At 58.0% G+C, this 24,918-nt stretch overlaps 3 protein-coding genes across 3 annotated transcripts; 2 read left to right on the forward strand and 1 right to left on the reverse strand.

Annotated features, from left to right (window-relative positions):
* Positions 1-220: 220 nt before the first annotated feature.
* On the reverse strand, positions 221-4,122 carry USB1 (U6 snRNA biogenesis phosphodiesterase 1). The gene is made up of 7 exons (XM_065733320.1): positions 4,043-4,122; positions 3,811-3,962; positions 3,419-3,602; positions 2,972-3,025; positions 1,671-1,776; positions 1,095-1,178; positions 221-863 (listed from the first exon to the last, which is right to left on the reverse strand). The coding sequence occupies exons 1-7, from the start codon at positions 4,120-4,122 to the stop codon at positions 759-761; spliced, it is 765 nt and encodes a 254-aa protein (XP_065589392.1). The 3' UTR covers positions 221-758.
* Positions 4,123-6,623: 2,501 nt separating this feature from the next.
* On the forward strand, positions 6,624-10,361 carry ZNF319 (zinc finger protein 319). The gene has a single exon (XM_065733321.1). The coding sequence runs from the start codon at positions 6,897-6,899 to the stop codon at positions 8,550-8,552; it is 1,656 nt and encodes a 551-aa protein (XP_065589393.1). The 5' UTR covers positions 6,624-6,896; the 3' UTR covers positions 8,553-10,361.
* A 1,409-nt stretch (positions 10,362-11,770) lies between these two features.
* On the forward strand, positions 11,771-24,731 carry CNGB1 (cyclic nucleotide gated channel subunit beta 1). The gene is made up of 32 exons (XM_065734257.1): positions 11,771-11,857; positions 11,959-12,007; positions 12,078-12,159; positions 12,228-12,357; positions 12,525-12,567; positions 12,649-12,730; positions 12,964-13,045; positions 13,270-13,309; positions 13,394-13,529; positions 13,605-13,680; positions 13,858-13,894; positions 14,870-15,041; positions 15,306-15,413; positions 16,191-16,320; positions 16,431-16,479; positions 17,178-17,313; positions 18,442-18,507; positions 18,607-18,764; positions 18,921-19,103; positions 19,360-19,568; positions 20,109-20,159; positions 20,271-20,357; positions 20,673-20,737; positions 20,936-21,058; positions 21,746-21,887; positions 22,133-22,292; positions 22,506-22,603; positions 22,687-22,770; positions 22,841-22,959; positions 23,449-23,595; positions 23,688-23,883; positions 24,212-24,731. Exons 1-32 carry the CDS (start codon positions 11,771-11,773, stop codon positions 24,422-24,424), a joined length of 3,540 nt encoding a protein of 1,179 aa, XP_065590329.1. The 3' UTR covers positions 24,425-24,731.
* The last annotated feature ends 187 nt before the right edge of the window (positions 24,732-24,918 follow it).

Here is a 24,918-nt window from a genome sequence, read left to right on the forward strand (position 1 = left end):
CCCTCGCGGCCGCGGCCCAACACGACACCGAGCGCCCGGCAGGAAGCGGCCCTCCCGGCGCGTCCTTTCCGCACAAATGACCTTACAACAAAGTCGTCGTTGTAAACCCGGGCGGGTGAGCGCCGAACGAGGCGCGTCCGGCCGCCCCGTCACGATTTAATCTCGTCGCTGTTTGACGGGATCTCAGACAGAGGCAGCAGAGACGGGCACACGCGACCCAGGAGCTGCGCTGGGTTACGGGAGGGAGATGCTCCGCTGCACAGCCCTGCGTCCCTCGTTTTTCAGAGCGAGCGATGAGCTCAGCAGTCAGCCCTGAGCCTCCCAGACAATGACAGTGCCACTTCCAACCGTGCGAGACAAGCTTCCTTCAGCAAGCGCTTCCCACGCTATCTTCCTTCTCCCAAACATAAGGCATCATCTATGGCTTTCATACAGAGGGTTTTTTTTCTTTCTTCTTTTTAAAAAATCAGCAAAATTAGCAGCTCTGACTGGAGCCACCAGTGCTGACTGCAGCACATCCTGGCTGCTGACAGCACGCTGCTGTAAGAAATCTGCTGCAAACACACATTTCTTCAGCCAACAACTCAAACTTGGAAGTTGCGTGGCTTGAGACCACAGACTTCCCAGAGCTGCTGAGCAGACAAGAAGAGCGTGGGAGGCACGTGACAGCCCCCACTGTTTGGAGCTGTGCTGGAGGATGGCTCTTCGTTGAACAGCAGCAGGTCTTCGGGCTCTGAGACGCGCAGCCCCAGCAGGTCCTACCTCAAGGGGAAGGAGAAGAACTTGTTCCCCGACTTGCAGCGGATTTGCTCCCACTGGACACGCAGAAGGCGCGCCGAGTCCTCAAACCTGTCCACGATGTCCTGGAAAACACAAGCAGGGGCAGGAGTCAGCACGAGGACGGCGGGTGGGCCGGCTGCTGGAGGGGGAAGTCGGCAGTTCCCTCTCTGAACCGAGAGACAGGTTTGTGGCTGGAAGCCCCTGACCTCCTTCAGAAGGGTGGCTCAAGTCACTGCCCCCCCAGAAAGTCTCTCTTCTTTCAGTCAAGCAGAGTTTGCCTCACAGAAGAAAACTCCCTCTGCTCTGGCCCTCACCTGGAGCTCCTGCAGACACTGCCCCTCCAGGCTGCTCGTCAGGTCCCCGACGCACCAGGCCAAGCTGATGTGGAAGGACGGGTCCTGAAGATAAAGCAGGGATCGGATCAAAAGGATGAAAAGGCTTTGCTCAACGCAGTGGGAGATTCAGCGCGATGCTGTGTGGGATCTTGGAGTGCTCTGCGTTCATGGGCAGGAGGATCGTGGAGCAGGGAGCCCCCAAAGCCACATTAGTAGCTGCAGGGCTGAAATTTGACAGTGTGGGAAATGAGGATCCTCCCTGGCTCAGCCCCAGGGACCCCACTCCCAGAGGCCACCAGTTAGTTAAAAATCTTACTCTCCCGTATAGGATACAAAACAGGAGTCACAGACTTGTGCAAGCCCCATTCTCAGCAAGAACCCATTCAGGGTGTTTGCTGTGAATGTCACTGCCTACCTCACAGGAAAGCATTTCAGAGTCCAGTTTCTCCACTCCTGTTTATTTGGGGTTGAACGTTGCACAGAGCAGACCAGCCAGGCCCCAACCCCTCCCAGGGAACCAGACACCATCTCCAGACCAGCAGGGAAAGGCCTCACCTTGTAGAATACGGGGAGGTCAAATTCTTCCATAACCTTGTCCACCTCTGAGACCAGCTCCAGCAGCTGGAAATGTCCGGCAGAGATTTCCAAACCTACAAAGGTCCTTCACAGAGACAGAGTGTCATGCTGCAGGAAACATATCCAAAAGCAGCCATGCGTTCTATGATCCCACGATTCCTGCTAGGCAAAGTTCCCAGCCCTTGTCAAAAGGGGGAAAAAAAGAAGCCAGGGAACAGGGTGTAAGCATGTCAGCATCTGGTGGCACTCTGAAGAGGGCAGCAGGGAGAGGATTGGAGGACTGGGTGATACGCTATGGAGATTCCCAAGATTAACTCGGCACCTTCTGTGACACAAACTTGTTTTCCAGGCAAAGGACACACGTGAGTATGTCCTCAGACATACTCATACAGACATACAGCAGAGCACCATTACTTTGGGAGCATGCAGGTTGCTGCAGGAGCTGTACAGTGGAGAGGAAGTGGCCCCGAAGCACCAGCTGAGAACAGCATGGATGGGGAAGTGCTGTGACAAAGAGGTTCCTCGTGAGGACCACCGTGGTGTCACTTCTCACACGCCTGTCTCTGAGCCCAGGATGGGAGGAAGGACAAGTCTCACTCACAGACCTGCTTCCTCCTGCCCATGACTGATGTGGTTTTCCATTCCCATTAGATTCAGCAGCTTTTCACGATTTTAATCACCTTCCTTTTCCATCTGCTTTGACATTTAAATTGCTTAATTGTGTTCAATTGGAAGCAGAGCCATCAGGCTCCTGAGCTGGCACCCAGGTGAATTAGCACTGTCAGAGCTGTTTGTCTCCAGCCCTTTGAAGAAACACTGCAATTTCCCCATCAGCATAAGCTGGCACTGCAGCCAAAGGAGGTGGCCCCCACCCTGCTGGCCCCAGGCTGCTCATTCCCCCACCCACTCCCTCAGCTGGCACAGGGATCTGTACAACCACAGGCCCAACCAGATCAGCACAGCACTGTGCAGGACTGTCTCTTTGGCTGCCTCGGGCCACGTCGGGAATGCGTCCCTCCTCCTACCTTCAGAAGGCTGAAATTCTGCAGCCTGAGGTTCAGTCCCCGCAGGCAATAACAGCTTGCAGAGAACTGATGTAGAAGCTGGAAATGTGCTCACCCTTGGACAAAGAGCTGGAACCTTGGTCACTGAGATGGGGCACTGCGTTCTGCCCCTCCACGGAGCTCCCTGCCATGGCGTGGGATGGCACGGGCAGTGCTCTGCTCCCACCTGCCCTGCGCTGTGCCCCCATCCTGGCAGGTGCCCCTCTGCTCACTCACCTGGTTTTGTTCTGGTTGGTGTACACCTTCACTCGGTCAGCCACGCAGAAGAACCTGGAGCGAGAAAGGAACTGTATCAGCTAGGTGAGAAAAAAAAACAACAACAAAAAATAAGCAAAAGATGGAGAAGGGACAGAATGTCATAGAATCATAAAATGGTTTGAGCTGAAGGGGCACTTAAAGGCAATCCACCCCACTGAGCAGGGACACCCACGGCTCCATCAGTGCTCAGGGCCCCGTTTGCTGACCTCGTCTGCCTGCAGGGACAGGGCAGCACCACCTCCCCGGGCAGCCCGTGCCACTGCCTCACCAACCTTAGCATAAAGAACTTCCTCCTCATATCCAGTCTACATCTCCCTTGGTTTAGTTTGAAACCATTTCCTCTCGTCCTAACACACCAGGCCCTGCTCAAGAGCGGGAGGAGAGGCCCACAGGAGCTGTCCCCACCTGTGGAAGGAGACCAGGCGCTTCTTGAGGCCCTGCACGAAGGGGTTGATCCAGTGGTAGCGCAGCACCACGCTCTGCGACAGGCTGACGTGGAACTCCTCCACGGCGGTGAGCGACGCGACGTAGGTGCGAGCGTGGGACACCAGCAGCTCCAGCAGCTCCAGGAACTCCTCCTGGGGCTGGTCTGCGGGGCACACAGGGCAGCAGAGGTCGGAGGGGACTTACAGCCCAAACCCCGCTGCCCAGAGCCCATCCACATCCCAGGGCACGTGCAGGGATGGGCACCCCAAGCTTTGGGGCAGCAGCACCAAAGCCTCACCGCCCTCCCACGGCAAGGTGGCAGCGGCTCCGTGCACGCCGTCCCGCATCCCCAGCCCCATCGTCTCACGCACAGGGCAGGTACACGTGCGTGGCCCAGTTGCCCCGCTCGTGGGGGAAGCACCGCACTCGGCCGCCGTGCCGGGAGCTGTCGTCCCGCTTCTCCTCCTGCTGCTCCTCCTCGCGGAACATGGCCAGCACGCACTCGGGGACGGGCAGGCGGCGGCTGCAAGACATCAACAACGTCAACAACGGGGGTTTCCACCCCCGCCGGGCCCAGCGCGGCTCCGGCCGCACGGCACCCACCTGCCCCGCGTCCCCCCGCGTCCTTCATCCTCCTCCTCCTCTTCCTCGGAGCTGCTGTACCCCACCAGCCCGGCGCTCATGGCGGCGCTGCGCTGCGCGCTCTGACCGCCAGGGGGCGCTGTGCGGCGCTCCGCCTCCTGCGCTCCGCCGCTCCGGCCCTCCCCGCCCCGCCGCCCGCCGCCGCCGCCAAGCGAGCGCGGGGATCGGGCGGAGCGAGCAGGCCGCGGCCCCGCCCGCAGGCAGCGAGCGGGCCGACGGGGGCCTCCCGCCGCAGGTGAGGGCCCTTTGTGCGGGCCTCGGGCCGGCGGGAAGTCGCCCCCGTGCGTCCGCGGGGCCTCGGGGCGGCCCATGGGGGCGGCGGGCCGCGGGCGGGGCGGGCCCGGCGGTGGGCTCGGGCTGCGGGGAGCCCCGGGCGCGGAGCCTTTCGCCGCCCGCTGAGCCCGGCCTGGAAGTGCCTCCGCAACGCCCGGGCGCTCCTTCCGAGGGATGAGCGGGACCCGGAGCCGGTCCCGGTGAAGCAGGTCGGTACGGCTTCTTCCGCTGCCGCGGGGTGGGACGGGCTGCCGCCGGGCCGGGGTGCTGCCCGGGGTGCTGCGGTGCGACCAGCCGGGTGCTGCGCTGCAGAGCCGTGCCGCCTCGGCTGAGGGGCTGCTGGGGCCGTATGCCGCCCTCAGCCTCCGGGTGTCAGAGCCAAAGAGCCGGGATCCTGGCGGGACCTCGGCCTGGCCCGCTGTGTGGGTGTTGTGCTGCCCAGATCTGCGCTGGGGGACGAAGTAATGCCGTGTTCCTGCAGGGCGATGTGGGGACGGGGTCCCGCCCGCAGCGTCTGCTCCAGGTGTCAGCACAAAAGGACTGAGGCCAGAGGTCCTGGAGGAAACCGGCCTGGCACACGGGCCTCAGGGTGCTGTACTGCTCAGGTTCGTGCTGGAGGACGAAGTGCTGCCCTGTCCCTGCAGAGCAGAGGCATTGAGGGGATGTGGGTTGTGTGCTTGCCGCAGCATGGGCACTTCTGTGCTCTTTCTTGAAGTGTCTTGTCGCTCATTTGTACCCACTGCTCACTGGCGGATATAACTCTTCTCTGAATCAATACTGGGTTTTATTGGAGGTCCGTGAGCAGAGCCCTGCAGCAAGGGCAAGCAGTACCTTTTGGGCAAGGTGCTGGGCCCCAGCACACTGTCACCCCCAAGTTTGGAAGAAGGCTCAGCCCACCAATTGCTGTAATGGCTCTTTGGCCATCACAGAGAGTGCTTTGCATGATGCCCGCAGGTCCTGTTCTGTCTGTGGACAGGATAACACCGAGGGCAAACCTTTCTGTGTCTTCTTTGGCTCTTCCTACAGGCAGAGGGGAAACCTCGTGAGCACCTCCCTCCCCTGGCTCTGTCAGAGGTTGATGTGCTCGATGCTGGAGCTCCAGGAGGAGGTTGGGACTGGCAGAGCTGCCTCGCTAGGGTGGGAATCTGCCCTGGTATTTCTAACATTTCACTCAGCAGCTATTTTGCACAGGGTTTAGCGCACGTCAGCCTGCGCAGAGAAACGGACGGATGTGTTCACCCTTGTGTTGTGGTTTTGTGATTTTCGTTGTTGGTATTCCACATCAGAACATCGTGTAAAACAGTCGGTGTTAAAGAGTTGATGTTCTGCTTCCATGGATGGCCTTTTTCGGGCATTTTGGGTCCTTGGATGTGAGGGGGGTGCAGCATTCCTGGAGGACCAGGTGGGCAGAGGAAGAAAGGTGGAGGCCCCAGCCTGACACCCAGTGCTCTCTCTGTCTCTCTCTGTTTGCCATGGAGAAAAGCACGTGCTTCCCCTGCAGTCTGCTAGCATAAGACCTCACATTTTTGGACACTCTTGTCACATTTTGTTTCATTTTGTTGGTTTTAGTAAGTGACCGTTCCTCCTGAGATTGTTGCCATTGTTTTTTGTTAGGCCCATCTGCTGTCTCCATATCCCTCCCCTTTCCCTGTGCATGCCCCCTTTGGGGCTGGCCACGCTGCAAAAGGTGGGACAGTTATTTTTTTCCTTTTCCTTCCTCTCCTGTGTCTTCTTTTTTTCAGTCTTTTCTGTGTGCGCTTCTGTCACGGTCTCAGATCTAGAGATAGCCCCGTGACATGCTGTTAGAGCTGCTCCAGTGGAAATGAGTGAGCTTCCAGGGGAGTGCTTTGCTCAGACCCCACATTGCATCCTGGGCCTGATGGGGACTGGGGCAGCCTCTGCTGCTTCGTGTCGGAGCTCGCCGTGGCTGTGCTGGCCAGGCAGGGTCCATCCCTTTCCGTGCAGAGTCCCAGGCTGCTGCCAGCAGTGTGCGGTGCTCCAGCTGTGGTCAGCTCCCCTCCGTGGGCTCCCAGATGCTTTGCAGGGGTGCAGGAGGGTTTGCAAAGTGAGCCGTGAGCTCACTTGATTGGAGAGCTGCCTGTCTGTCCTCTGAGATCTGATATGAGCTGTGTTCTTCTTGCAGGCCGAGCTGTTCCCTGCGCCGCATCGCTCGCCCTGCGTGCGTGTGAGCACATCACAGCCAGCGCAGACAAGGGGCTCCTCTCGTCTTCAAGGCATTGCTTCTACCTGCCTTCCTTTTATTTTATTTTTTTTCATCCAAGAAAAGGAAAGAGAAAAAGCCAAACGGAGAACTGGAACACACAGACACAAAGAACTTCTGCAGATCCAAGGAGGAGCCTGCAGCATCTCGGCTCCTCGCTTCCCAGGGTCCTGGCTGTGGGCTGGGTTTCCCGTCCTCGATTTCAGGATCGCTACAGGGAATCAGAATCTCGGATGCTTTTGATTTTCATTTTTACTTGAACCTTTCTGAGCGAGGAGCTGAAGCCGTCACTGCTAAAACCCTGTTGTTTTTTTCCCAAGCATGTCAGAAAGCTGGCAGCAGCAACAGCAGCAACCGCAGCCGCCTCCGCAGCAGCACCACGCCGGGCCCGCCGCCCTCCCGGAGCACTCCATCCCACCCAGCACCACCGACAACCCCCTGGGCTGCGCCGTCTACGGCATCCTGCTGCAGCTGGACCCGGGCCTGCAGCACCACCAGCACGCCCCGCTCCAGGCTGGGGAGCCGTCCCACAAATGCGGGGTGTGCGGCCACGACCTCACGCACCTCTCCAACCCCCATGAGCACCAGTGCTTGCCGGGCCATGACCGCTCTTTCCAGTGTACGCAGTGCCTGAAGATCTTCCACCAGGCCACCGACCTGCTGGAGCACCAGTGCATCCAGGTGGAGCAGAAGCCCTTCGTGTGCGGGGTGTGCAAGATGGGCTTCTCCCTCCTAACCTCGCTGGCGCAGCACCACAACGTCCACAACGGCAACGCCATGAAGTGCTCCATCTGCGAGAAGACCTACAAGCCGCCCGAGGCGGAGCACCCGCAGCCTCTTGACCCCTCGGAGAAGCCCTACAGCTGCTCCATCTGCCAGAAGACCTTCAAGCACCTCTCGGAGCTGTCCCGGCACGAGCGCATCCACACGGGCGAGAAGCCCTACAAGTGCACTCTGTGCGACAAGAGCTTCAGCCAGTCGTCTCACCTGGTGCACCACAAACGGACGCACAGCTCGGAGCGGCCCTACAAGTGCACGGTGTGCGAGAAGACCTTCAAGCACCGCTCGCACCTGGTGCGCCACATGTACGCGCACTCGGGGGAGCACCTCTTCAAGTGCAACATCTGCGAGCTGCACTTCAAGGAGTCGTCGGAGCTGCTGCAGCACCCCTGCACGCCCAGCGGCGAGCGGCCCTTCCGCTGCGGCGAGTGCCAGAAGGCCTTCAAGCGGCCCTCGGACCTGCGGCAGCACGAGCGCACGCACAGCGAGGAGCGGCCCTTCAAGTGCGACCTGTGCCAGATGAGCTTCAAGCAGCAGTACGCGCTCATGCGCCATCGCCGCACGCACAAGGCCGAGGAGCCCTTCAAGTGCAACCTGTGCGAGAAGGGCTTCGTGCAGCCCTCGCACCTGGTGTACCACCAGCACGTGCACGGCATAGAGAACCTCTTCAAGTGCAACGTGTGCCAGAAGGGCTTCAACCAGTCCTCGGAGCTGCTGAGGCACAAGTGTGTGCAGAACGCCGAGCGGCCCTTCAAGTGCGCGGTGTGCAACAAGTCCTACAAGCGGGCGTCGGCGCTGCAGAAGCACCAGCTGGCACACTGCGCCGAGAAGCCGCTCAAGTGCACGCTCTGCGAGAGACGTTTCTTCTCCTCCTCCGAGTTCGTGCAGCACCGCTGCGACCCGGCCCGCGAGAAACCCCTCAAGTGCCCCGACTGTGAAAAACGCTTCAAGTACGCCTCGGACCTGCAGCGGCACCGGCGCGTGCACACGGGCGAGAAGCCCTACAAGTGCCCCTCGTGTGAGAAGGCCTTCAAGCAGCGCGAGCACCTCAACAAGCACCACAGCGTGCACGCCCGCGAGCAGCAGTACAAGTGCATGTGGTGCGGGGAGCGCTTCCTGGACTTGGGCCTGCTGCAGGAGCACAGCGTGCAGCACACGGCCGAGGGCGCCTACCAGGTGGCCGCCTGCTTGCCGTGAGCCTCCTGCCCCCGGCGGCTTTCAGCTTGCATGTGACACTCCCAAGCCTTCAGCCTCCCCTTCCCTCTCCTCGGCTGGAGGCGGCCTCCAGAGAGTGCTGGGGGAGAGGCGAGGTCGGGCGGGGAAGCTTTCCTCTGGCCTCCTGGTCTGTATCCACCTGTAGCACAGGGGTTGACGGACGATGTGAAAGGCTCAGAGAGAGGAGTGGAGAGGAGAGGAGGGAGGTGGCGAGAGGAAGCGATGCCTGGAGCTCCCTGGAGTCCCCTGGACTGTGCTTGCCACTGTATCTGCGGTGCGGTGCCGGGAGCTGGCAGGGCTCTGCTCTGCTGCCCTCTGCGTGTGTCCTCTTTTCCCTCTCCCACCCGGTGACTCCTCTTGCAGAGAGTGCTTGGGAGCAAAGCAGAGCCCTCCCTCTGAGCACACTGCTCACCGAGGACATGGCAGGTTTCCGTGTTGGGCTCTCCCAGCATTGTTAGTCCAAACTCAAATGAGTGACCCGAGGGGACCGTTAGCATTTATCGACTGCCCCGACCTCCCCTGCTCTCCCTCTTTCTAGAGCATAGAAAGGGAAAAGCCATGGGGCTGCACACCTCCAAAATGCACTTTGGCATTGCTGCTCCTGCAGTTGGTGGCTGTCACACTTGGCAAGAGTTTTGAGCAAGCCTGCCCATCCTGGTCTCTGTGGGCAGCAAGGGGAAGAGTAGTGAGCACCACACGCTGCAGAGAGTGTGGCAAGGAGTGTCTCCACTCCGGGTTGTGAGCATGGCATTGACCAGCTGCCTCGGGAGGGATCTTGCTCTCTTGTGAAGACTTACCTCCAAGCCCAGGCTCCTTCCCTCCCTGTGCTGCTTGGGCCTTGAGCATACCTCCAGGGGTCAGGCACAGGGACGTCCCCGCAGCATGAACACTAAGGGGTGAGGTGAACACTACGAAGAGTCTGCAGCCTCAGGAACGGTCTCGGCCATCTCTGGTTGTGACCCATGTGGTGCTCTGGGTGTCTGATTTGCTTGGGGGAGCCGGTGCTGTCCAGAACAAGCTGGGAAGACCCTTCCTGCCCCGTGGGGTTGGCTCCACGGAAAGAGGAAGGTTAGCAGTGGGTAAAGGAGAGGTAATATTTCCCCTCTTGAGGGAGTCCTGTTTTACCCCTTTACTCTTTCTTTACCTCTTCCGTTTTTTCAGGTTTTGCACAGTTCTTGTAAACATCACTTATAAATAAATCTCCCCTAGCAAGGTTGGTGCAGCCTCAGGTGTTTTCCTCTGCAGGGTTTTGCTGGCTTCCCATCGCCAAGAGCCCCGTGAGGCATCCAGCTGGACGCCCTCAGGGTTGAAGCTGTGCCTGCCGGCTTGCCACCAGCCTTCCCCTCTCCGTGTTTGGAGATACAGAATGTTAAAGCCCTGCGTGCTCTAACCCAGCTGGATGTGGTGCTGGGTGACCTGCTGTACTGTTGCAGCTCGGGTCCCGTCTCAGCCCTCCTGTGCCCTGGGCTGGCTGCTGGCTGAGCTCAGGGTGCTCTGACCAGCTCCAATTAGCCAACGGCAGCCTGCAGCGCTGCGCTGGCTATTAGGGACAAGCTTAACGTCTAGGCAGAAGGGCCTTGCACAGAGCCGGGCCGCTTTGCTGATGGGGGACACTAAAAGGTGGAGAAAAGCTTCCAGTTCCATCTCCAGCGCTGAGGAGGAGCACAGCAGCTTCAAACAGACCTTCGTCCCTGCTGCCCAGGGAGGAGGGGCTGATGCTCATCCTGACTTCATGCTGCATCAGAGATGTAGAACTTCCTACCAAGTTTTCCGTCTGCGTTTCGTTTTTGTTTTTTTCTCATGTTTTGTTTTTTTTTCCTCCCCTCCCCCCCCTCCCCCTTCCTTTTTTTTAAAGCAGTTTGTTAATATTCATTAAAGAAGTACTGTATAGTTTAACTTGATGTCATGGCGGATCCTTTAAGCCGTAAGAGATGTGGATAAAGCTCGTCTTGGAAGAGCCCTGCAGCTTTTGGTGGCTGGGTTCTGCTGTTCCGTGAACGTACAGTAGGTGCAGTGTGTGCTCAAGTGTGGGAGCAGAACAGGGGCAGGGTGCAGGGCAGTGAGCAGCAAAGCCAGAGCTCTGCCAGCCTCAAATCACGAGCCTGGCCACGCTGTGCACACCCCGGGTCCCTGCGCTCACACAGGGATTAGGGGCACTGGGAAATGCCACTGGTGCTGTAGGGCCGGAGGTAAACGGATCAAGCAGCAATTGGCAGGCTCAGCAAGGGGAGGCTTAGCCCAGCCCGATGCAGATTTGTTGCCTCAGATTTGTTGCCTCCTGCCCCAGATCCTCCGGTCCAGCACTGAGTGCAGCAGGACAGGTGCCTTGTGCTTGGGGTTGCTCCTTACACAGCACCCAGAGGGCGGCCAGGACCCCGCAGTGCTGCTTGTGCTCCCGTGGTAAGTGCCTGGGGCAGGCCTGGTGGCTCCTAGGATTATTGGGGTGCTCTCAACTGCTCTGTTTTGGAGTCTTCCAGCTCCCAAGTTGGGGTGGCAGCCGGGAGCTGGGCAGTAGGGGACAGCTGGTGTCGGTAATCCCATTTGTGGGCAGTGTGGTGCTAATCCCCAAGGAGCTGGGGTGGGCTTGGGGTCAGCGGGAGCGTCTGTGTCTTGAGATGTCCTGGGGCACAGGGTCCTGGGGTGAGTGAGCTGCAGGCATCCCCGGGCTTCTCACAGGAGCTGAGGGTGTCCCAGAGAGAGGCGAAAATGGCACTGTGCTGCTCAGTGTGCCATACCCCTCCTCACTGTCCCCTTTGTCCCCTGGATAACGTCTCTATTCGCAGCTCCTTAATCCCTTATATCCATGGGGGGTGAAAGGCAATTTCTTAGTTGATTTCTGGTCATCGGGCCCCTCAAGGGGGATGGGGGTTACCCACGCTCACTCAGGCAAGAAGATAGGGCCGTGGCCCCATGGATTGTGTAGGGGGCAGAGTGGGGCTCTTTGGAGAGGGAACATCAGGAGATATCCTCAGTGTGACTCCTCAGATGTCCTCGCTTGGCTGCCACCAGGGCACTGGGCCACGGCAAGCAGGGTGAGGAAGGGACGGGGTAGCGCAGCGGTGCTGAGCACATGAGCTTAAAGCAGAGGGGGGTGTTTGTGGTGTGGGGCTGAGCTGGCTGTGCTCAAGCAGGAACAGAGAAGAAGCCAAGGACCTGTGCAAGAGGACTGCACAGGGGACGGCCGTCCCCACTGCGCAGCGATGCTGGGCTGGATCGAGCGGGTGGTCCCGCAGCCCCCAGCACTGAGCCCACCCGAGGACAGCCCCACGGCCCCACAGCCAGCCAAGGTGAGCGGGGGGCTGAGACAGAGCTCACAGCACCCCTTTGGAGGAGGCTCTGGGGGCACCATCACCCAGTGCCTTCACTCTGAGGCTGTCTATCACCCCAGGTGCCGGCGGTGAAGGCCAGCGCTGGGGATGCTGCGGACCACACACGGGGTAAGGGTCACTAAGCCCTGCCAGCCCCTGTCCTGTGCACAGAGCAGTGACAGGAGCTGCCTTTTTCCAGCTGTCACCAAAGAAACAGAGAAGAAGGTGGAATTTGCAGTCGCCGAGGACCCAGTCCCTGCATCAGCATCGGTGTTTGAGAGGTATGGGGGGACAGTGGGGATGGGGATGCTGCTGCCCCGTACCCATCTGACACGATCCTGCCCCGCAGTGTGGGGAGCAGCGTGCTGTCCTGGATCTCCCAGGGGCTGGAGAAGGTGGTCCCGCAGCCAGCACCGGCCCCAGGGTCACTGCAGGCACTCGGGAAGAGCTTTGAGACCAGTGTTGACGTCCCCGACCAGGTGGGTCACAGGCATGTCCCCACATCCTGACTTCTGGGTTCTTTTAGAAGAGCCACAAACCAAGGGGAGCTCCCTCTGCCCTGCATGGCTTTCTGCCTTCACCCACCTCTGGGAAAAGGGCAGATTTCCCTCCTTGCCCCATTGGGTAACGCTTTCTGCCTTTCCAGACCGAGGTGCAGGTCCTCAAGGATGAGGATGAGGATGCTCTGGGTAAGGGAAGCAGTGAGCCCGTGCTTTGGGGTTCCCTCCTGGTTGCCAGCTCCTGGACACCCAACCTTGCTGTCCCCGCAGAGATAACCCCCTTTGACCCTGAGGAGGACGAGCTGGATGGCTGTGAGCTGGAGGATGACATGGGCACGGGCACAGAGAACTGGTGGGTTCCCAGTGGCAGAAGGGTGGCATGGGGTGGAGGGGTGTGAGATACTGGGCATGGGAGGCACGAGTGCGCGATATGGGATGCAGGATTTGGGATTGTCTGACACAGGACGTGGGATGGAGCAATGTAGGACCAAACAATGTGGGATGGACAGACATTGGATTGGAGGGATACGGGATAGAGGGATGAAGGTTACAGACTAACTCTGACCACACCGGCTCTCCCTGCAGGGCAGGAGCTCGCGTGCTGAGCTGGCTGGTACAGGGCTTCGAGAGGATGGTGCCACAGCCAGAGGTGCCAAAAAGGCCCAAGGTGAGCACAGCTCTGGGTGCTGGTGTGGCATCGAGGTGCTGCAGCCCCCTTCTCCCAAGGCAACGAGGGGTTTCCTCAGCCCTTCCCTGCCCACTCCAACACTCATGCAGCCCACTGGGGCCAGAAGTGGTCTTGAGAGTAGAGGGTGGGGGAAGATAGATGCAATACACAGAGTGCATTGGGTCAGCAGCAGCACATGACTGTGTCCATCCCTCTCTCTGCAGCCGGAGCCAAAGGAGGAGCGGAGCAGTGCCGCAGTGAGAGGTGAGCACCTCGCAGGGATGTGCAGTGCCCTTTAAGGTGATGGCTGCACTGCCTGACCCCTTTCTCTTTGGGGCCAAATCTGAGCAGGCACAAAAAGCACTAAAACCCAGGCAAAGCATGAAGACAACATCCCAGGAGCTGTGGAGCCAGTGGTGGGTGAGGGGCAGCCGGAACCAGAGACCACCCTCCTCCCTCGGTCTCTGGTTGGAGACAGTGGCAGGTATGAGTGGTGACACTTCTGGTGGGGACGTGGTGGGAGCAAAGTGGGGTCTGACAGGGGGTTTCTGCTTGACAGCATGTTCAGCTGGTTCGTCCAGGGGCTGGAGAAGGTGATGCCACAGCCTGTGCCCAGGGAGAAGCAGGATGTGAGGGTATGGGGTCCGCAGGGAGATGCTGGGAAGCGAGGGTGGTGTGCTGGGTGCAGGGCTGTGGGGGTGAGTGGGTGTGCTGGGACATCTGTGGGGCCTCTCCCAGAGTGCTCCTGCTGCGGTGTTGCCGCTGGTTGGAGGGCAGGAGCTGTGCTTCATGCTGCCCTTTCTTTCTAGCAGGGAGCAGCCACTACAGCCTTCAGCCCCGTGGAGGAAAGTAAGTGCTCTCCGCTCGTGCCCTGCCCTTCTGCTGGCAGATTTGGGGAGGGGGTACCCAAGAAAAGCAAGCTCCCGCTGCTGGAGGGTTTAGTTATATGGGATGGGAGTGTGTGCTCTCTTAGGGAAGCACAGTGGGGTTTGTACTGCTTCTCCTGTAGGGTACCCTGAGATGCCCCACGCTGGCAATGAGCACAGGGAGTGAGCCTGCAGCACAAACCCGCAGCTCCCTAATGTTTTCCTTCTCCTTTTGTTTCAGGGGGCAAAGGGGCTTAGTGCCTCTGAAACAAATGGAAAACGAAGACAGTGGAGGGCCCCCGCCACATGGGTCCAACCTGTGGAGAAAGCACAGCTGGGGAGGAAAGGCAGCAGCACCGGGCACAGCAGGAATGGGGCTTGGGGCTCATGGCTTGGGGCAGGCAGGAGCCCCAAGTGCCAGGCGTTGGGCACACACCCCATCCCCACATCCCTTTAGCACAATGACAGTGACCCAAATGAGCCCCAGCCACTGTGTTTATATACAATGCACTGGAACCAGGATGGAACTGTAGCATTCACCCCGTTTTCATGCCATGTATTGAGAGCTGTCCTCCTGGTTCCCATCCCATGTTGTAGATTAGGGGGAGTGGGCTCCTGGTGAGGATGTGGTTTGGTACATGCAGTGCCGGGCAGATGGCATGACTGGGTTTTCTGCCCTTCTGTATTGCAATTTGTATGTTTCCTCTTGGTTTCTTGGATGTGTAAATTCCCCCCAGTGCCCCACAATAAATTGGTTTTACACCACACTGATGTCCTCGTCCCTCCTGATTCTGTCAGGTCGGGTACAGATGTGTGGGGCTGCGCATTTTGCAGCCCCATACAGGCAATGCTGGGGCATAGTGGTGTGCAAGGGCAGCTCCTGCAGTACCTATAGCACTGCCCGCTGGGGCCAGGCCCAGGACTGAGCACTGCAGAGCTTTCCCCAATCCCATTTCAGTTAATATCATCCCTGTGGAGCCGCATGAGATGGACCTTGCACTGGAAGAGCTCGATGATGGCTGGAGTGCTGAAACCATGCATGAAGCAATGGCCTGGGATGACATGGCTGAGCTGGGGACACAGGGCTGTCCCCTTCCCCCTATTGAGGAGGAGCTTCAGGAGGACATGAGGTAGGGCAGGGGGCTGCTTTCTCCCCATTGCCCTTGGGATAGCCAAAGGATGGCTTTTCCCAGCATGGCTGAAGGGTTTAGGCCTCATTGCCATCCATTTGTCATTGGGGTTTGGGGGAGGTCCTGGCACAGTGGCCCAGAACTGTGGGTGCCCCATCCCTGGAGGTGCCCAAGGCAGTGGATGGAGCCCTGGGCATCCTGAGGTGGGGAGGCACAGCTCAGCCTCATTTTATGCTTTTGACCTGATGAGCTGCTCCCTTTCAGGCTGTGGTCCTGGGCCCCAAGCGCTGCCGAGGAGCAGGAGGAGGAGGGAGAAGAGGAGGAGAAGAAGAAGAAGGAGGAGGAGGAGGAGGTGGAGGAGAAGAGCACAGGGTGAGTGCTGCACAGGGGCTGGAGACCAGCGGGCAAGCAGCGTTTGGCTCAGATGCACGTATGATGCTTTGGGGAGGGCGATCTGGGGGATGCTTTGGGAGGATGCTCGCAGGGCACGCAGCCGTCTCATTGCTGGGTTTGCTGCTGACGCGCTCCCAGCGCCGTGCTCATCTCCTGGCGACGGCAGCTCCGGCTCCGTAGCAACAGCACCCGCAGCCCTGGGCTGCCTGATCCCGGGGCATCGCTGCCTGCTCCGTTCCTTCCTGCGTTCAGGATCCCCGGGAGCAGGTCGGAGCTGGATGCAAACACAGCAAGTGCTGCTGAGGACCGCTAGGTGCGTTTTTTGCTTCTTCTGCTGCAGAAAACGGCTGCTGAGGGCAGCAGTTTTGGAGCTGGCTGTATTTAGAGAGATCTTCCCGCTCAGTTTGTGTTTTGCTGTGATTTCACATGGCAAAATGCTCAGAGATATCCAACCCAGTACTGCAGGTGCACTTTGCACGCCGCTTCCATGCGCTGAGCTACCCAAGCTTCAGGGGCTGAGTGAGGGAGGTGCTCTCTATCCTCCTCTGTTCTTGTTTATGTGAAAGCAGAGATGTCAGCGGGTTCCTAGGTCGGGGTGGCGGGGTCCTGGAGCACCTCCCAGCCTAAAAGCTGTGCTACACCAAGACGTGTGCACTGCTGTTGGAGCGGTGGGCAGCTTGGTGCCCTGTGCCCTGACCCCGGGTGCTGCCTCACCATGCACAGCTCAGCCCCGGGGGCTCTCCATCTGTCCTGCAGAGCCCTGCCCTGCTCCCTGTGCCCCTCCACCGACGAGGGGCTGGAGGACACCTTCTATGCAGAAGAGGCCCTCAGCTTTGCACAACGGGAAGAAGCTGAGATAAGTGATCTCGAAGGCGCTTTCATACAGGTACGGAGCTCCAGTGCAGCCCGGGCTCAGCTTTGGATACACAGCACCATGCTGCCACATCCTTGCTAGCACATCTTGGCTTTATTTTGTTCTCCTTTTCCATTTTGAAGCTGAAAGAGCAGGCAGTGCAGGAGGAAGCTGCAGGAGTGGACGCTGCAGGTACAGCGCGGTGTTGGCTGAGCAGGCAGGGGCTGTGCCATGGGTGCACGCGGCAGTGGGCCACCACCAGCCCCACGTCTCTGCGCTGATATAACCATCCTGTCTCCGACCCTTCTGTCTCTCATTGCAGCCCTGCCCCTGCTTGAAGCACCTAGGCACCTAGCAGCATGGCCAAGCGCTCCCGAGACGTTGAGCTAGACCGGCTGGTGCACGACACGCCGCCCGACCGCGGGGATGCACCCCCCCCCATGCTAGAGCAGCTCCCCAATGTCCCCAGCTACTGCATCCCCATCCTCACTGCCAGCAGGTGGAAGGCTGGAGTGGTCAACCCCAATTTTTGCAATGAGGAGCAATCCCCTGCCCGCCCCTTAGGTACTAGGCAGTGGGCTTGCGTGGCTTGGGGGTGGGCGCTGCTCCTAGCTGCTTTTTGTATAGAAATGTAAAATAAAAGCTCGCTTCACGTTGCAGCACAAAGGCTGGGGAGCAATATTCCTCTTTTTCTGCTTCACCGTGATGTGCCTTGCTGGCTCAGCCCCTCTCCAGACACCCTGCAGGCCAAGGGCTGACCCCACTGCCCGCACAGCTTCCCTCCCCAGGGTTCATGCAAACCCACACCTGCTGAGCAGACAGAAAGATGGGTGGCTGGCGGGGCATGGAGCTATAGGACGTCCCTCACTCTGCCCTTGTCCCCCCCCCAGGGCCGAGGCACTGCCCTGCTGTGGGCATTGAGGACGTGGATGGTGGAGATGACCCTGTGGATGATGATGGCACCTGCTTGCCGCTGCCCACCCCTGGCTCCCTACATATGCTGGCAGTGCCCGGAGCCTCCCCCAGGTAGGGACCCCAAGCCCTGGTGTGTGCTGCCTCTGTGCTGGGGTGTGGGGTGAAGGACAGCTGCATGGTTGTGTTTGCACATCGTGATGGACAGAAGAAGGGCAACCGATGTAATCTGCCTGGACTTGTGCAAGGCCTTCAGCGTGGTCCCATGGCACTTCCTTGCCTCCAGATTGGAGGAAGATGGATTTCAAGGGTGTGGACTGCTTGGTGGATAAGGAATTGGTTGGAAGGTCACAGCCAGAGGGCTGTGGTCAGTGCACTGTGGCCAAGGGGAGGCTGGTAATGAGAGGTGTCCTTCAGGGGTTCATCTTGGGACAGGTGCTCCTCAACTTCGGTGACACAGATGATGGGATTGAGTGCACCCTGAGCAGTTTGCTGGTGGCATCAAGCTGAGCAGCGCAGTTGGCACAATAGAAAGGAGGGATGCCATCCAAATGGACTTGGGCAGGCTCAAATGGCACAGAAGAACACAGTGAGGGTCAACAAGACCGGGCGAAAAACTCAAGAGAGCAGCCCTGCAGAGGAGGACCTGGAGGTCCTGATGGACGAAAAGGAGCTGGCACTGCTGCCCAGAGCTGCGGGTGCCCCATCCTGGAGGTGCCCCAGGACATGGATGGGCCCTGGGCAGCCGGAGCTGTGGGGCAGCCAGCCCACGGCAGGGAGTGGGGCTGGGTGGATCCGTAAGGTCCCTTGCGACTCAACAGTGCCGTAATGACCCCTGGCGATTCTCGGTGGCACTGCCCGCTGCTGCCAGCAGATGGCTGAGAAGCTCCATTTAACCGCATTTGAATCAGCAGCCAGGAGCCGGGCTTCCTTTCAGCCCATCAGCAGGAGTAGAAAATGGACAAAAGCTCAGGCCGACCCCACCTCGTGCATGCCCCACATCTCAGGCACGCTCAGAGCCAGGCACCCAGCAACCCGCTGCCATGGCTTTGGGTTATTCAGCCCCAAACAGCGGGGAAACACAAACTCACCACCCCAAAATGGGAGGGCCGCGGGGCAGAGCTCGGTGCTGCCCTTGCGCCCTCATGCTACGTGATGTTGGCTTCGCTCCCCATCACAGGAGATGCAGGCTGGGGGGTGGGTGGGCTTGCAGCTCAGCACAGCTCTGCTTTGTGTCTGCAGGAAGAAAGCATCAGCCCCCGCAGATGGCCTGGGTGAGGGCAGCTGGGATGAGGAGCAGCGGGACAGGTGTGTGCTGGCAGAAATAGTGCATGTCTTGGACACGCTGGGACAGCAGAGGGAGAGGGAGCGGTGCTGGACGTGCCCCTGTGCTTTCCCACCCCGCAGCTTGCCTGAACGCATCGGCTCGGCCACCAGCCAGACCAGTGCCATCATCCATGACCGCCTCCAGGAGCTGGTGAGGCTCTTCAAGGAGCGGACAGAGAAGGTGAAGGAGAAGCTGACCGACCCCGATGTCACCTCTGATGAGGAGAGCCCTACGGCGTGTGAGTTCAGGTTGGGGCGGGGGGATGGGAATCCCAGATTTGGTGCGTGGGATGGGGCAGCACTGGCTCTGAGTCTAGCCCTCTCCACGTCAGGGGATTGGGACGAGGTGATCTATAAAGTCCCCTCCAACCAAAGCCGTTCTGATTTTCTCCCAGCACCCTCCAAGCCAGCATCCACAGCTCCACCCCCACCCCCACCCCCGAGGGATGCGCAGACAGGGGACAAGCCAGCAGACGATGACCACTACTGTGAGATGTTGTGCTGCACCTTCAAGTGCCAGCCCTGGATGGACCGCCTGAAGAGCTACCAGTTCCCCAGCAGCATCGACCCGCTCACCAGTGAGAGATGGAGCATGGTCAGGCCGGGAGGAGGCTGGCTGGGATGTGGAGGGGGCAGCAGGATTTCTTTACTTGTAGGGCAGTGAAGTGCTGGCACAGCTGCCCAGAGATGTGGGTGCCCCATCCATGGAGGTGCTCAGGACCAGGCTGGATGGGGTGCTGGGCAGCCTGGTCTATGGGATGTGTTGCTGCCCGTGAGCTTGCATGACAGAGGGACGTGCGGCCATCTCATCGGGGCACGTTTCCCTGCTTTCAGACCTGGTGTACGTGCTGTGGCTGTTCTTTGTTGTCCTGGCCTGGAACTGGAACTGCTGGCTGATCCCCGTCCGCTGGGCCTTCCCCTACCAGACACCGGCCAACATCCACTACTGGCTGCTCATGGACTACCTGTGTGACCTCATCTACCTGCTGGACATCGTCGTGTTTCAGACCCGCCTGCAGTTTGTCCGGGGCGGGGACATCATAGTGAGTGGCAGCATGAACTGCATCCCACTGAGGGACATGGCCATGGGGAAATCCCACCCATCTCCCCCAGTAGCACCAATGGTCTGGCTGTCAGTGGCTGGGTTGAGCTCTGAGCAGCCCAGCAGCTCTCCCACCATGCTGAAGTTTGAGCTTCACCTTCCCATTGGGGCTGGGTGTGCTCAGGGTGGACCCAGACGTTGAAGGTTTCTCCTGTAAACTCAGATTTCTGTGGTGCTAGCACTGCAGTGTGGTTCTTCCAGGGTGCAAAATGAGCAAGGCTTGTCCTGAAAATGGGTGAGATGATGGCCACTGGCCAGGTCTTCTGCTCCTCCTGCTCAGCACCCCTTCCATGCACAACAGGAATGGGTTCCCCATGGTGGTAAAGAAGGGGAAAGCCAAGCATGACCATGCTGGTGGTGAATTTGCTCTCTGCAAGCAGCTGTCCATCACAGAGCTGTAGAATCCTTAAGGTTGGAAAAGACCTCTAAGATCACCTAGTGCAACCTCTCTTTCCCTCTCTTCCCTGCTATTCCCAACCAGAGTGACAAAAAGGCCATGAAAGAGAACTACCTGCGATCACAACGCTTTAAGGTTCAGTGTGGCTTTATTACTTTCTGCCTTCAACCTGCAGTGTGGGCTGTAGTTCCACCCCACTGAGCCTGCAGGTCCCCATAGGTGTCCCTTTCTATGTGTGGGTTTCAGATGGATGTGGTGTGCCTCCTTCCCTTGGATTTCTTCTACTTCAAAGTTGGTGTCAACCCACTCCTGCGTTTTCCCCGCTGCCTGAAGGTGAGTGGAAGAGTCCTGTGCTGATTTGGGTGGCTGTGGCCGGATTACTAAATGGGAAGACACTTTACAATGGATGGGAAGTCTTGTCTCAAAGGCCTTCAGGGGCTGTTGGTGAATATCTCCATCTTATGACTCTCACATTTCCAAAGAAGGGTGGGTACTGATGGAGCCAGCTGTGCCTGTGTCAGTTCATGCTGCAGAAGGAGGCCGGGCACTCGGGCTCTCAGGATCTTGGTGTGGGGAAGTGCCCCCTGGCTGGCAGCTTCTCAGGAAGCCACGGCATGCCAGGGCACACTGCTTTCCTTCTCCTCCCAGTACCTGGCCTTCTTCGAGTTCAACAACCGCCTGGAGGCCATCCTGAGCAAGGCGTACATCTACAGGTGAGGGGAGCGGCTGAGGAATCGTTTGTGATATTTATATTCTTTATTACTGGGGAAAATGGTTCATTTTGGCACACGCCAGTTCCATCTATCTGACTTGCTGTCCCTTGTGATGCCAGAGCCAGTGCCGTGTGTTCGTCCCAGCAGACACCGTGTCTTCTCCCCTCCTGTGCACTCCTGTTATTCTTTGCTTTGCAGAGTGATTCGGACCACTGCCTACTTGCTGTACAGCTTGCACGTGAACTCCTGCCTCTACTACTGGGCATCAGCCTATGAAGGATTGGGCTCCACCACCTGGGTCTACGATGGGGAGGGAAACAGGTATGAGCCAGGGCTTGGGTCCTCATGTAGCACAGCACGCTCCGATGGGTGGAAGCAAGAAACGAGTCTGGATGTAGCTGGCTCCATACAAACCTCCGAGGTCATAAAATCATAGAATCATTAGGGTTGAAAAAGACCACTGAGATCATCCAGGCCAACCATCAACCCACCGCCTGTGCACTCTATGGGGGATCCCAGGAGAAGGTATAGAGAATCCTGAGGGTGAGAGGGGTGGTATGGGCAGAGCAGATGAGGGGGCTGTGGCTGAGCTGAGACCTGAGGCAACGGTATGTCAGAGAGGCTGCAAACTGGGTGCTGGGGACAAGGATGCCATGGGGAGAAGAGAGCACTGCATGCACAGTACTTGGCTCATGAGCTGAATGCTGCCTGGTGACTAATGCCCACAGCTGTGTGTTGTACAACATGAGCAAAGTGAGACACCAAATAATGTTTAATTAATTTAGCACCATTCTCCTGTGCAGCTCATGAGTGCTGGCTGAAAAACCCCCAAAAACAAGGCTTGTGCAAGTGTGTTAAAGGCCTACCATGCATTGCAGGTGGGACAATGACTGTCGTTTCCTGCTATACTATGGGCTGTATTATGAGCACGGCACATGGGTGGTGAGCTCAGTCCAGGGGGTTTCATGCCCAAGACACAACCACAGCTGCATGCTCTGCCCCTCCCAGCTACATCCGCTGCTACTATTGGGCAGTCAAAACCCTCATCACCATCGGGGGCCTGCCAGATCCCAAGACTCTGTTTGAGATCGTCTTCCAGCTGCTCAACTACTTCACGGGTGTCTTTGCTTTCTCTGTCATGATTGGGCAGGTGAGTGGAGGGGGCTTCCCACCTCAGGAGGGGCAGGCTTGGTGCTGGGGTGGGTCCACAGTGTTATTTCCAGGTTTGTGGTCCTTGTGCAGAGGCTCCTTAGCTGCTCATCAAAAAGGATTGGGTGGATGCTGGGAGCCCCCTGTTAGGGCACAACAGCTGTCCACGCTCCCTAAACTGCTGTATCTATACGAGAGATGATAATAGCAACTAAATCATCTCTTCCAACCCTTCCTGCCCTGCAGATGAGAGATGTGGTGGGTGCTGCCACCGCCGGGCAGACGTACTACCGGAGCTGCATGGACAGCACCATCAAGTACATGAACTTCTACAAAATCCCCAAAACTGTCCAGAACCGGGTCAAAACGTGGTACGAGTACACGTGGCATTCACAAGGCATGCTAGGTGAGAGCCTCTTGGAGGGCCATGTTGTGCTCGGAGAGCCTTCATTTCACTCTTTTTTCCCAATCCGTGCTTATATGTGGGCTTGCATGTGGGCTGCCAATGGGATGCAGAGCCACGGTGTCCACTGCAGCACTCACCCATCCCCTCTGCAGCAGTGGGTGCTGATCTCCTTGGGAAAGTGCTGGAAACAGTTTTCTGTTGTGCTTCTCACAGATGAATCTGAGCTGCTGGTGCAGCTGCCAGACAAGATGCGATTGGACATTGCCATCGATGTGAACTACAATATTGTCAGCAAAGTGGCCCTCTTTCAGGTAGGCTGGCAGGGTGGGCTCTGTCCCACAATGCCCAGCCCCGTTGGCACGGGCTGACTGCTGCTGGCTCCAATTTGGCACAGGGCTGTGACAGACAGATGATTTTTGACATGCTGAAGCGGCTCCGGTCAGTGGTCTACCTGCCCAATGACTTTGTCTGCAAGAAGGTACCGAGCTGCTGTGTGGGATGGGTGTCCCATTTGTGGGAACCCCTCACTGCATCCATCTCTGTTACAGGGGGAAATCGGCCGTGAGATGTACATTATCCAGGCAGGACAAGTGCAGGTGCTGGGGGGTCTTGATGGCAAAACCGTGCTGGTGACGCTGAAAGCCGGATCGGTGTTTGGAGAAATAAGGTCAGCAAAGCACTGCTGGGGGGGACACAGCCCTCAGGCTCCGAGCACTGAGCAGCCCTCCAGCCTCTGAGGTGCCATGGGCACTTGGCAGCCTGCTTGCCTACCCAAGGCTGGTTTAAATTGCAGTATTAAAAACTTCAGGATGGGCAGTATTTTAAGTAGTGTTTCATTCTTTAAAAATGAGGAAAATTTCATTGTGGGTAATAGCAATTAAACCCTGAGTCCTCTATAGGAGAGAAATGGAGGCACGTGATGGGAAGAGAGAGGTTTTGTAGTAAGGGAGCTGTGCTGAACCTGTTAGAATGGCTTAGTTCGGAGCAGCCCCAACCACTGCCATGGGCTCCTGCCCCCCAGCTCAGGCTGCCCAGGGCCCATCCGTGGCCTGGAGCACCTCCAGGGATGAGCTACCCCCCCAGCTCTCTGGGCTTGGGCTGCAGCAGCTCATGGTGACACGAGAGCAGTGTTCACGTGTCTTGGTGTCCTGCTCAGTTTGCTGGCAGCTGGAGGAGGGAATCGACGAACTGCTAACGTCGTTGCTCATGGATTTGCCAATCTTTTCATTTTGGACAAGAAGGATTTGAATGAGATTCTGGTGCACTACCCCGAGTCTCAGAAGCTGCTGCGTAAAAAGGCCAAGTGAGTGTGGGCTGAAGGACAGAGCCTGAAAGCCAGTGGGGAGAGCTGATGTAACCCTGTACTGACATCATCTCTCATTCTCTTTGCTGCAGGAAAATGCTGAAAAACAATAATAAACCCAAAGATGAGAAAGGAGGGCCTGGAGACCCGCTGATCATTCCCCCCAAAGCCGACACCCCTAAGCTCTTCCAGGCTGCCCTGGCTGCCGTGGGGAAGGCTGGAGGCAGAGGGCACCTCACTCACCTGCGCTGGAAACTGCGGCAGCTGAAGGCAATGCAGGAGACACAGGTCAGGATGGGGAGAGTGAGATGGGCAAACAGCTGATGGGGAGTGTGCTGCAGCCTTTAGGCTGGTAAATACCTTCCCTCACCTCAAAGCGTGCAGGTTGTAATCCAGCTGCCCTGGGTGATCTTTGAGGTCCCTTCCAACTTTAGTTATTCAGTCAATCTCACGTGGCTCATCTCAGGCAGCATGGTGAGAAGTAAAGCTCCCTAAAATGCCCTGCTGTCTTTGTGCAGCACTGATGCTGAAGTCTGGGGATGTGGCCGGGGTCCTGCCATGAACAAGGAAAGGTCTGCCAAAGCTCATTATGCCCTTTTTATTTTTTGTATTACAGGATCCCAATTTCAGTCCGGTCCCACCAAAGTCACCAGTGCATCGGAGGTCACCCACTGCCTCCCCCAAAGCACGGACTCCTCCAGGAGAAGAGATATCCTCAAAATCTGCTGATAATTTAGTCGCCATCCGTGTGATTTCAACAGCGCAGGAGGATGAAGAGATACTTGCTGCTGAGATCTCAGAGAAAGAAGATGAGAAAGAAGAGAAATGAAAACTAAGCTGATGTGGGGGCTGATGCCACGAGTAGGAATTGGGCACATGCTTTGGGTAGAAGCTTTCAGTCATTAACAGTTCCTACAAATTGGAAGTAGGCATTGCTAGTTAGGTGCTGCAGGTGGGCTCTGCCTTTCTTCTTTGCTTAGACCTTCACTCGCTGCCAACAGAACCCAGATCTGAACAGGGGGTGGGGGTCACCATCCCTGGAGGGGTTCCAGAGCCGTGGGGATGTGGCACAGAGGGGCACCAGAGCGGCCATGTGCATTGGGTGGTGGTCAGGCTAGCTGATCTCAGTGACCTTTCCAACCTTCATGATGCAGTGATTGGAAGTTCTGAGCTCTGTAGAGCATCTGTATGCACGTTGCCTCTAAGTATCAGGCCTGAGGTTGTACAGAAGGAGAGCCCAGAAGAAATGGCTCTGTACATCTCTGAATGGTTAATGAGTGTCTGCTCAGATAAAGCATGAAGAGTTTTTAACCTCCAAAGCTG

This window comes from Cyrtonyx montezumae, unplaced genomic scaffold, assembly GCF_038088225.1.
Source record: "Cyrtonyx montezumae isolate F1298 unplaced genomic scaffold, pur_monq_1.0 scaffold_17, whole genome shotgun sequence".
NCBI lineage: Eukaryota > Metazoa > Chordata > Aves > Galliformes > Odontophoridae > Cyrtonyx > Cyrtonyx montezumae.